At 42.1% G+C, this 12,775-nt stretch overlaps 1 protein-coding gene and 1 non-coding gene across 3 annotated transcripts in view; one reads left to right on the forward strand and one right to left on the reverse strand.

The window, feature by feature from the left end:
* Nucleotides 1-12,775, forward strand: part of adisspb (adipose secreted signaling protein b) — a 28,850-nt gene that overhangs the window by 12,932 nt on the left and 3,143 nt on the right. For both annotated transcript variants that reach the window (XM_023396807.2, XM_023396808.2), the window contains exons 3-5: nt 858-997; nt 8,607-8,745; nt 11,163-11,288. In XM_023396807.2, coding sequence (XP_023252575.1) covers nt 858-997; nt 8,607-8,745; nt 11,163-11,288 — 405 coding nt within the window. The remainder of the gene's footprint in view (nt 1-857; nt 998-8,606; nt 8,746-11,162; nt 11,289-12,775) is intronic.
* trnag-gcc (transfer RNA glycine (anticodon GCC)) lies at nt 12,671-12,741 on the reverse strand. The gene has a single exon. It is a non-coding gene; the product is annotated as a tRNA-Gly (tRNA).

Genomic DNA, 12,775 nt, shown 5'->3' on the forward strand with positions numbered 1-12,775 from the left:
TGTGATCTGGAGTCTGTAGTCTGTAGTCTGTGATCTGGAGTTTAGTCTGTAATCTGTAGTCTGATCTGTAGTCTGTAGTCTGTAGTCTGATCTGTAGTCTGTAATCTGTAGTCTGATCTGGAGTCTGTAGTCTGTAATCTGTAGTCTGATCTGTAGTCTGTAATCTGTAGTCTGTGATCTGTAATCTATAGTCTGTAGGCTGTGATCTGTAATCTGTAGTCTGTGGCAGAACTAATATCTGTAAGACTCTCTTTACTTTATACCACATAATAGTTTTATTTTACACAATACCGTGTTAACATCGTGGCCTGTGTGGAGCAGACATCAACCCCATCCATTACTGCAACATTTCTACCGTCTTTCACTCCAGACCTTTGACTTTTTCACAAACTTTGTCTCTTCCTCTTTATCGGTTTCCCCTTTTTGATTATTGACGCCTCTTCTCTCCCTCAACAATTCCTCAGTTTTACCATCTCATGCTCGCTTTCTCTCTCTCTCTCTCTCTCTCTCGCTCTCTCCCTCTCTCTCTCTCTCTCTCTCTTCTCTCTCTCCGTCAGCCCTGCTAGCTCTGTTCCCATGAGGGAAGCACTGAACACCCTGCATGATGGGTATTCTGCATTGTATGTGCACATAAATTATTGCCTTTGTGAGCTTTTCCGACCTTAGCAGCTCCTCGAGTGTTCAGACTACCAGAGCAGGTTTGAGTGATTGTAAAGTGCTCTGTTGTACTTTCCACCGTGTCATTAAAATTAGTTGACTGCTGCTGTTTAACGGATCTTTTAATCCCCGTAAAGGGACGCAGCGTGAGTGCTCATGTTCATATCTTCAGCGGCTCTTCCCTCTTCCCTCTCTCTCAGGTTGTGCGAAGGCAGGAGGCGTGCGCTTCTCAGAGGAACCCCCCGCCGCCGGCGCCCCGTCGCACGTTCACTTCGATGAAAAGCTGCATGACTCTGTTGTCATGGTGACCCCAGAGGACGACGGCAACTTCATGGTCAAGGTGTGGTTAACCTTGCAATAACCTGACACTTGATAGCTACAGATGATGAGGGAGATCTGTTTTGAGTTCCCCCAATTTTCTTATGTTCCAGAATGAACTGGAAACACACAAATAGACACAGCAGTGTTTTTGTTGTTGTCCGTGAATCTCTACTGAAGGTTTTTTATCCCTCACAAACACTCACTTGAGCCCAAAAACCTATTTCTGCTCTGGCTGCATGTTCTTGTTTGAAATTCAGCTCCTGTTGACCGTGTTTTTTGCGTTTTCCACAAAAGAGAAAACCTTGCTTCAACCGTTTTCCATCAGTGTTATCTTCGGTTACTGCAAGGCCACATCTTACAGTCGCTCCACTGTAACATGCTAAGTGGGCAGCGGGAGAGATAATTCATTTTATACTCAGTTTGTTTTCTGTTTTCTGTTATGTGATCACACGACAAACAAGATTCGACAACCCAAGAGTGATGGCAGCATGGTGGCAATATATTTTAGGTGTTTAGGTTCTTAATATGAGGCTTAGGTCGGGACAATATAAACATTTAACTGCAGTGCTTAATCTGATTATAGTCACAAATGTGTTTGCTGTATTTGTAGAAAAGCATCAATCGCATAATGATCTGGCATGAATCCATTTAGTTTCAAGGAGCTGCACTGAAATCTCGGGAGGCAACGCTTTATGAGATAATGATGAGCTTTTTCCCCGAGCTCAGTTATCATCTGGCATCATCACATGCTCCCTTGGATCAAAAGTGATCTGCAGTAAGGCAAGGCAGGTTTATTTATAAAGTACCATTCAAAGTGCTTTATACAGGCATGGGAATACATTCAAAATAAAACATTCAGATGACATTAGAATTGCATTTAAAAGCAATAAACACTAATTTGAATAAATAAAAAACATTCAAATAAGAAATGTAAAATGTAAAACCAGGTGAGAAACTTTCTCACAGTCCTCCAATAAGGCAAACAGCTCTATAGAACCTCTTTTCCTGACGGACACAAATGCACCACAGGTCTTGATTACACCGGGCTCAGCCTCTTTCCCCACGGGTGAGACCTCACTGTGGGTTTTTATCTGCGCCGGGCACAACCTGAAGTTACCCTGGAAATAACCACCCTCATCAGTGGCGCTGTGGGGGGTCACAAACGCACCACAGTCTTTCCTCAAAATTAATCAACCAACCACGGACATCAATACTTTACACAGCACTTTAAAAGAAAGCGGCGGTAAAAGACATTGAAATTGAAATATTGAAAGATGTGAGCTGAGGTAGAGTCTCCGCTGACACAAGATTAAAGCGATGTCACGTATATAATTTATAAGCCGCAGCGAATAGTAATGTTTTGACAGTTTCAGCAGATCTCAGGTATTCAGGAAACCAGCTCCACAGGTGAGGAGCATGGAAACTAAAAGCTGCTTCACCTTGTTTGATTCTGGGAACACTGAGTAAACCCGTCCCAGATGATCTGAGGGGTCAGGATGCGAGGTCGTCGTTTCCTTCCAGCCTACAGACATGATTCGGTCTCCATCTGCACCATGGACACCATGTAGCTCCAAAAGACAACTCCCAAGTGGATCTGTGGATTAGATTCACAATAAAACTTTGTACTGTTTAAACGAATGGAAACTGGTTGGACAAGACTGGGAGGCAACAGTTCAAAGGCACAACAACAACAAAAGAAAGAAAAAAGCACTACATCCGATATCATTTCATCTTCAAATGAATCAGTCTAGAGGCGGTCAATCCAAATAAAAGCCCAGACTAAAACAAGCTACTATACTAACGATTACGTCAGACTTATTACCACCAATCAAACAAAGTCATTGTTTTTAAAACAGATATTAAATGAGTTCGGTTCCCTTTGGGAAAAAAAAAACCCACTACCTTCTCACAGTTATATCTGTATTGCCCACTGGCCGTGACAGTCTTGTCTTGTAACTGGTCATAATTAGGGGCTTGACTTCCCTTGGTGTTATGTTTTTCAAGTGGTGGATAAAATATTAGAAGGTAACTCTTTGATCTAGTGTGTCAGTCCCCTCTCCAGCATTGATAGGTTTTATCTGTGAAACATTCAGGAGAAGATTAAAGTCTTTTCTCATCACTGTTAATCTCCTCTGTCGGCTATAAAGGCACATAACAGTGATATCGGACCTCTTATCTTTTTCTCTGCTGTCAGCTCTTAAACCCTGGAGGTGCTGAACTCAGGAGCCAAGTAACGGCAACAGAAGCCGCTCCAAAACTTCAAAAACTCTAATAATAGGAGCCTCTGGAAAAATGTGTCTTAAGTTTTAGTATCAGTGACCATTAACTTGTTTTAGCTGCACAGGCTTCATTAACATTGAAGCTGCTGATGATCATGATGCTAATTAATTAAACATGTTCTTTCTAACTGCACAATTAAAATAGCTAATTTATTTCTGAGACATTGCCGTTTTTTTTTTTTTATAGCTCTTTATTTCTACCTTGTCCTCGTAGCAACTCTTCATTCTTATTCTCTCTTTAAATTAGTATTGTCATGCAACTGTGAAAATATAGAGACTTCAGTTGTACTCAGAGAGAGTTTAAATTAGTCAAAATTAGACAGAGACAGTGGATCAGCACAAATGTTCGTACATAAACTCATCCTTACGAAACGATATAGCCGAAACATGGTAAACATCAACATGTTCAACATGTCACAGCGAGCTTGTGCTGATGTTAGCATTTAGCTCAAAGCGCCGTTGTGGCTCCTTAAGACTCCTCGTCTTGTTTTCAAATGTCAGATCAGGAGACTCAAGAGTATCACAATAAGAACATTGTCCACAGTGTAATAATAGCACCTAATGTGCAAGCGGTTCAGAAGCACTGATCTAAATGTTTGAGAGTAAAACAGACAGGCACACAGGCAGAGGAGCAACCTCATGATACATCTGATAAGGCGTGGATTCGTTTCTGTCCAAGTGGCTGGCACAGAAACTGAAGTGCATCTCAAATAGCTCATGTTTTTTGGACAGCTTTTGAAAGGCTGTCCTCCCTGCAGGTAGAGTGTGTCCTAAAACTGTTTCTATGAGTGTTACAGAATGACTGAAGCTATATTTGCTCTCATTTTCTGCCCCTTTCACTGTCACTGAATAAACCCAGACTTCCCACTTTTAAATTCACAAAACAACTCTTATTCTTTTCTACATTTCATTTCTCAGTGAAAGGCCCCGCACATTTAAAGGTAGATGTCATTTTGCCTGGTTTGGGTTTATATTGTATATATGACATCAAAAGACCTTCAGAGGGCTTTCAGGTTGACCTTTCCTCAATCATACCAAAATCCCAAAGGAAAGTTCTGTGCACGCTCGCTGTAACTAAGCCTTTCCGAGCGTTGAAACAAATTCACAGTCAAATCAATTTGCTTAAAAGCTGTGTGTGCCCGTGTCGATGGACTACAAACATGGCTGTGACCTTCGCCGTTACAGAGCAGCCCGTTTTGTGTGAGTGTGTGCTTGCTTGTTTCTCAGAGCTCTTTAAGCGTGCTTGAGAGTGGGCACAGAGTACCGTCAGCCCTGCGTCGTGGCTTATCGTGGAGCTGGGGGGGGAGAGTGGGGTGGTGTTGCTATGGAAACGGCCGGGTGGGTTTGGCGGTCCTCACAGGCAGACCAAAGATGAGGTGGTGGGAGTGTGTGGGATGGAAGCGGCATGCATACAACAGCTGCATGAATACCAGTTTTGATGAAGGTTATTTGAATATCACAAATAGGCAGGGTCATGTGGAAACAGCACACAATTCTTGTCTGTTTGTCTTCGTGCACGCCCCTTGTTTCTGATTTAAGATGGTGAAGCAGGGCATGGAAATGAGTTGCTGTAGGTGCCACAGAGATCAGCTGGAGCTGTGTTGCTGCAGAGGCCACACATTTTTTAATTCATGTTATTTTGTTCTACGCAGCCAGAGCTTATGAAGTTTCACCTCCATTCCACAGACAATAAGAAGGTTTATATGCTCGCTAACTATCATCATGTCACTGTGAGTAACTTAGATGTAACTTAAATGGTAATGACTGCAGGAAACATTGGCATAAAATAAGAGAAGGAACATACGAAGAGGCTCTCACCTATATTCTTTACCTTGTACACAAATGATTGCAGGAACGTGTATGCCAATGATGATATCATAAAATTCTCTGATGATACTGTGATTTTGAGCCTTCTCCATAAGCACACCCTTCTGGGTACCACCATGAGACAGACACCTTCCTCAAGTGATTTGACATCAATAATCTAGTTCCTAATGTCACCGAAACAAACAGAGGAGACTGCCTTTGACCCAAGGCAAGTGATTGACCCATGAGCCGGTGGTCATCAAAAACCATCGTATATCTTTGCTGGAAAACACACATTGATAAACTGTGCATCAAGACTGAGGCATAGACTTTACTTTCTAAGGCGATTGAGGCTGTCTGGAGTGAGCAGCCTGATCGTGCTGATGTTGTACCGGTCAATCCTAGAGAGCACCATTAGATATGGAATGACAGCATGGTTCCGCAGCCTAACTGTGCAGCTGAAAAGCAGGGTTGTCAGTGTGCACAAAAAGAGCTATGAAGGTAATAGGGAAGAAAGACTATGAGCCCATACAGAGCCCGTACAGGCAGGCAGTCATGAAACAAGCATCAAAAATCATTGCAGACCCTCAGCATCCCCTCCTCTCTGAATACGAACCTCTGCCAGCAGGAAGAAAACTCAGGGTGCAAAAGAACAAACCAAACCACTGGAAGCTGCCGTTTGTTCCAGCCTCCATCAAGCTGCTGGACTCTGATGCTAAACCTCAATGCAGCAGAGCATTGTGTAATACATACGCAAGCATTTTAGCACCTACCACTTAAATTCTTTTAAACCTTTTGTGTTGTTACTTACTTAGCAACTTGTCCAGTGTCATGTCACATACTTTCTATCATGTGTTTATGTAAAGCAACAGACTGCAGCACTGAGCTCTAGACAAAATGTTCCCTCTGGGACAATACTTAACTTTTTATGTCAGCACACTGAATGAATGAGTAACTTTATGGAGTCAAAATTAGTTTTGTATTCTAGCATTGCCAGGTCCACGTCTTATTCACTGTCCACTGGGGATTGATAGTTGTTTTTTCTCTTTTCTTCTAAGACGTGTTTAGTCAATAAACAGTGTGTTAATGAATGAACCGTCGTATTGAACCAGGGTGACGCAGCTTCATAAAATGTGTGGTATTTCCCCTTCAACTTACATAAGAATTACACCATTGTTTTGGACGAACTGAGTCTGACACGTACTGCCAGCACTCACTAGTGTATAGATGCATCACACTCATTAACGAGAGTTACTTTAAATTGCGTACTAAATGAAATGATTCGGATCAATTATCACTTTTTGTGTGTGTGTGTGTGTGTGTGTGTGTGTGTGTGTGTGTGTGTGTGTGTGTGTGTGTCTCCATCAGTGACACATTTCCCCACCTGAACTTTTTTTTTTTTTTTCCAAATCCGCAGATTGAAATTCATATTAGATCACATTTCTGTGACAGTTCAGTCGGTGGACATGCGTGGGACGACACTCGCTGAATCATTATTGTTTTTCTCTGCAGTGCTCCTTCAGTGTGTGTGTGTGTGTGTGTGTGTGTGTGTGTGTGTCCCCCCTCACTTGATGCTGTGTGCAGCCTCTGCTCTGCCCCTCGCTTCAACCAGGGGTTGTGTGGGGCTGAAGCCATCGTTTGTAGCTGTAGCTGGAGGGGCTTTGGGCTTATCTCCCCCTGCCTGCACTTCCCTGCTGTCTCCTTCTCTCCCTCGCTGTCTCTCTTTTCATCCTGCCTCCTCTGCGAGACTCTCCTCTCTCCTCTTTGTGACAATTCCCTCATGAATTTTTCTCTTTGTTAAATTTCAGGCAGCTACCACCAGATCACTCTTCACACTCCACCTCTCTGTCGCTGTTTCTCTCACTTGTCCATCTTACAGTCTTCGCGGTGTGTGGGTAATGAGAACTGTGTGTTGTTTGTGAGATGAAACAGAGTTTTGTTTGGTTGCGTCATTTACTTATTTCCCTTCTGTTTTTTTTTTATTTTCTTCTTTGTCCTTTGTTGTGAAGTCTGAAAGTTAATCTGCAGTCTGATGGGTAATCTTACTTTAAGCTCGTAATTAACTTATTTTCATGATTGATATATTTTTTTAGATTAATAAATTAATTGTCCAATTTGTTAAATGTCTGAAAAGAGTGAAAAACAACCTTCGAGACCTAAAGGTGAAGTCCTCACATTTGAGGAACTGAAGCCAACAAATGTTTAGTATCTTTGCCTGATAAATGACTAATGTGATTAATTGATTATCAGAATTGTCACTGAACAATACTCTGTTCGGTGTTGTGGTCTTTTTCTACATGATCTGATTGGATGATTCGAGGTCCTGTAACCTGGAGATTTATCTATTATATCAGAAAGGAAATAGGAACCAGATCATTAGTATTAACTTTAATAGTTAATGGTTAGTTATGAACTTCCACATTGGGGAAAATTGTCTTTGGTTTCAACAAACAGCACTAAAAACAATACAAGACAATTTATGGGGACACAGCTGGAACACAGCATCAATAATTTAATATCTCACTTGGCTGCATCTTAAGCTTCCCTGTAGCTTTTATGCCACACTATGCTGACAAATAAAATACTTTCCACCAGACTTTTATATATCAGCTAACTCCAGCTCCCTGCGTAGATACAGTCTCTGTGGCTTTCTTGAAAATATAGTCAGTATTTTTTTGTGAAGTTAAAGTGACCAACAATCACATTTCCAAGGTTCTGGAAACTACAGATAGATTTAGTTTTTAGTTAGTTCTCAGTTAGTTTCTAGACATGGGAACGGACGATGTTGTCATATGCATGAAGGCTCGGCCTCCGCTAACGCATGGCAAAGATCAGAGAGTCTCAACTTTTCCACCTCTACCTTAAAATAAATCCAGCTTCTTATTCCAGAGTGATTTATCTCTTCGTGACCTCTGAAGTTCCTCCCTCCTCTGGGGGCCCGTGTTGGCCTTCACGCTCGAGTGTTCAATCTGTTGGAGAAGCTCCACTGCGGCCTCCATACTGATGTAGAAGGTGTAGCCATGAGTAAGATTAAGCTCTTGAATTGCTAAAAAAAAAAAAAAATCCATTCATAGGATTAGTATTACTGGAAGATTTTGGAGTTGAGCGAAATCCAGAAAGTAATTCAGGTTTATTTCCCGTCAGGCTGAAATTGCAAATCTGGCAGAGGTGAGGGGATTAAAATCACCAGAGCAATGACTAATGATTTCAATTAGAGGACTCCTTCAAGGGAAACTCAGCCCAACAGTGTAGTGGTTATGAGAATTACTTATCCATGTTACTCATAAAAATTAATCCTTTATTTATTGAGCTGTAATGGACTTATAGTATGCGGTCTGAAGCCAAGCTGAAGCCTTTTCCCCTCTGTATGAACCCCTCTCCATTATTCTCTTCTCGGCCCACCCCTCTCTCTCTATGGTGCTGTCGGATTAGTCCAAAGTTATAGGAGGGAGAAAGAAGCCATTGTATTTCTGCCAAGTCACTAAATCTTGACTCTGTTTGCCTTTCAACCTTAGTAATATCTCTCCCTCCCTTTCGCTGTAGGTTGGCTTCCTGAAGACGCAGCACCGATATGAAATCATGTTCAACTTGCCCGACGTCCCGGCGCTAGGGAAGGATGTGTGTCCAGCGCCTGTACCCAGTCCACACCTGCGGATCACCGATATCACACCGGCACCAGAGGGTAAGATCACAGGGGAATGTGGGAAACAGAACATCAGTAAACACAGTCAGGTTTACAAACTGTAACTTTTTGTAATTTCCTTGAACTTGGTGCAGTCGGTTTGTGCTGCATCTTTCCTCATCACGACTCGTCACGCCACCAACTCCAGGAGACTGATTTTGAACCAAAGTAGGTCATCGGCTGCGGAGGAAATTTGTCCAATATCGCCCACTCAGCCACTCGATCTGTGTGTCCTGTGTTCCTGAAACTTTTGCAACTAAGATAAATTATATTTTAAAAAAAAAAGAAAAAACAAGAGTTTCTTCGGAGGAGACGGGGATGAGTAAAAGCTTCATGTGCGTTTCATAATACAACAACCTGACTTTCGAGCCTAATCTTTGTTTTAGTTGCGATCAGGTGCGTCACATTTTCACACCAAATATCATGGTTAATGGTGTTATCACAGTATCTGTTACAGCCCAACACACACTGAACATTGAGCTGTATATTGCAGCTTTGTTGGCGTCTGCACAGTAGCGAGCGGTAGATCAACAAAGGGCCTAGTTTGTCGCCTCTGTGTCCCTGTTTAGCCGGTTGTGGTTAAGAAAGATAAAACTGCTAATGAAGGCAGGTGCTTCCTCAGAGTGAGGCTTTAGGTTGCGGTAATGAAGGCATTAGAAACTGTTAGTGGTATTTTCACCATGATATAGTGAAGTCAGAAGCTTTTCATCTTTCACATCATTATCTTTGATCATGAGTAATTTTAGCCCTGGGTGGTGTCTGCAGTCTTCCTCTCAGGCAGCATGCAGCGACAACACCCGACACCAACAGTAAAGGGCTGAGTGTCGGTTGCCTGAAAGGCGACGAGGCCCGGGGGCTAAAAAACACCAAAAATGACTCACCGCTGCTCTAAAGCTTAATTGCTGTGAGTGCACGGTAATAACTTCTAAGCACATTAACATTTTGATCAACTCAGAGCTTCTCCCATCTGGACTTTATGGTCGGACGGAGGACGGACACGGTCAAGGGGTGTTTTAGTAAATGAATCGAACAAACCGTGAAAGTGCGGGGGTCAAACGAGGATTTGGTAACATCCCCAGTGGAAATAGTTATAGACCTCCCCCCTCCCCCCTCTGTGGACTTTCCTCAACACTGTTGTCAGTACAAAAAGGGTGCGGTGCAAAAAAAAGGGTTTTAGATTAAGACACATTTACAGTTGTACATTTTTGACAGGAATTATTTAATATATTTCTTGTTACCACAATAGGAACTGAAGGTACATCCTGTAAGGTGAACACACCTAAGCATTATATTTGGCATGTATGTCCTCCTATTCTTCTTACCTGTCAGTAATAAAAAATGTATCTGCTGTGACCTGTAACCCCTCCCACTCTTTGTATGCCCAAGCCAAAACATTATTATTTCTGTCTGTTGCATTTTGATCCTTTCCCTCTCTTTGTTTCAGGTCCCACACGCTGCAAACAGAGCTTTTACATGTCATCCATTATTTAAATCCCCTTTTAAATAAGTGTTTGTTAATAGTAGGCTTTTTCCTGTTACATATTGCCTTATCACGAGTTATATTTCCAAGCCACGTAGAAAGCAGGGTGTAATTTAAAAATAAATTTAAAAAAAGTTTAGTATGTGCTTATTTTTGTTGCAGGCAGATCTGAGGGAAATACTTGGAAGTAATTCTCAGCAGCAGTGTTCAGAGGCTGCACAGAGGAGCAGATGGCTGAGGATTACAGCAGCAGACAGTTCAGACAGAGCTCGCTCAGAAATCCATCTCTGAGGAATCATAAAAACAAAACTGACTTTCATATGTTTTCCTCCTTTGTCTTGAATTCCTGTCACTCTCTGCGCTGCCATAGGTAAACCCTGAACACCTGGCACCTGCCCAGGCTTTAAAAAAAAAAAAAAAGAAAAGAAAAAGAACTGTGATAGAAGTGTAAAAGTTGAATGAGTCTCTACTGGATTTGGCCACGCTACTAAACCTGCTAATTTGGGCCAAAGGCGATCCTGAATGTTTCTGGGAGTCGTGCCTGTAACTAAAGCAGGTTACTGACCTTTACTTTACTTTTCAGCTGTCACACCCTTTATATTACTCTATGGTCTGTGTGTGTGTCAGCTGATGTCAAAAGCGGCAGATGGATGTACAGTATGTGTGTTTGTGTGTGTGTGTTTATATGTATGAATATATTTGTGATTTATTTTTGTTTATTCATCAGTGAGCTGTGTTTATGTATTTATCATCGTGTTGACATTTTGCTCCTCTGGCCTGCTGGGGATCCGTCGACGCATCAGTCTGAGACAGAGACACCATGTGTTTGTGTGTAGTAAATACAAGAGAGGAAACCCAATCTCTCTCTCTTTCTCTCTCTCTCTCTCTCTCTCTCTCTCTCTCTCTCTCTCTCTCTCTCTCTCTCTGTGTTTTCCAGGAGGTCTGAAGGTAACGTGCGAGTACATGGCCCAGCAGGAGGGAGTTCTGTGCGAGGAAGTGCTGCTGCTGAGCGAGACCAACGAGGACGTCTGTGTCAAGGTCAAAGTTCACGCCAGAGTCATGGGTGAGGCCACTTTAACAGTTAATGTGATAATGATCTCATCGTTCTGTGCTGCTTGTGCACACAGCTAATATTGCACCACACACTTTTCTGCTACTTATCTCGGTCCAAGTACGAGACGATGAGACCCTGGGCAGAGAGAAGTAAAAGCTGTTCTATTGTATCTTTATAGTAGGTATGCAATAGACATTTAATTTTCATTATTGATTAATAGATTAATTAAAAGTCCCAAGTGTCTTCAAATTGCTTGTAATGTCCGAACCAACAATCCAAACCCCAAAGAAACTTCATTGACTCTCACATGAGACAAAGAAAAACAGCAAGTCTTCACAAATCAGAAGCTTAAACTTAAATGATTCATTGATTATGAATCAGCAATCACAGGCGCGTTAGGTTCAGTGCAACATCTGGGAGTCTGTCATCTCAGTCAGGTGAGCAGAGGGTTGAACTTGCAGCATCACCACTGGTGCACTGCTGCCCCCTGCTGGTGACTCTGCATTTAGGCTCAGTGTCACTTTTAATTAAATAGTGAATTAGTTAATCACCAACAACCCTTAAAAAATAAGAGGTTAAATTTACACGCAGTTTTTATAATGAAAACACATTATTAAATTCTAGAGGAATCACCAGAACTTATTTTGTGTTGGAAAAAAAACCAGCTGAGACTCAAATCATTGGTATAATTCTGCTTAAAAAGATGTTAAAATGGAACATTTTTCTGCAGCTGTAAAGACAATAAAAAAACGGCCTCCTATACTGCAGCTCTGCTGTTCTGCTCTCAGAGCAGAGGCTGTAATCAATTAAAATTTTCTGCTCTTAAATCTGTGTCAGTAAGACTGCATCCGCTGTCGGCATTCGTGTCGGCAGATGGAGAATTAGGTGAAGTTGGCGTATGTGTGTTTCCATCTGTGCCTGCGTAAATATAGTAGAAGTTGTGTGTGTGTTTCTGTAGGCATGCATTCGTGTGTTTAAGGATGAATGGCGATTGTGTTGGTGAGTGTTTATTTTTACTCACAAAGCATAGCCCTCAACATCTGTCCAGATGTCTGTGTAATTGAGGCCTGGGCAGCAACCAGATCAATGGATTAAGCTCTGCACTGCTCTGCGCTCTGGCTTTATTAGATCAGTGACTGAGTGAGCACAGTGGACTGACATTGTATTGGCTCAGCATTTAATCTGGTTTGAAAACACAAAAATGTTCAAACTTCCCTGAAGTTTTAGGATAATGTGAGGATTTGCTGTTTTTCTGTGTTTATTTCACTGCAAATTAAACATCTTTGGGGTTTGACTGTCTCACCGCACTCTGGGAAATTGTAAAGAACATTTTCGTCCCTCCCCTCCTTGAGTTATGTAATGTGGGATCGGGAGAAGAAAAAAAGGAGTCTTGCATTGGCCGGGAATCGAACCCGGGCCTCCCGCGTGGCAGGCGAGAATTCTACCACTGAACCACCAATGCATTGATACTGCACAGTTTTGCACTACGTGAAATT

Source organism: Seriola lalandi, unplaced genomic scaffold, assembly GCF_002814215.2.
Source record: "Seriola lalandi dorsalis isolate HSWRI2012SDOR001 ecotype SW California unplaced genomic scaffold, Sedor1 jcf7180002054983, whole genome shotgun sequence".
Lineage (NCBI taxonomy): Eukaryota > Metazoa > Chordata > Actinopteri > Carangiformes > Carangidae > Seriola > Seriola lalandi.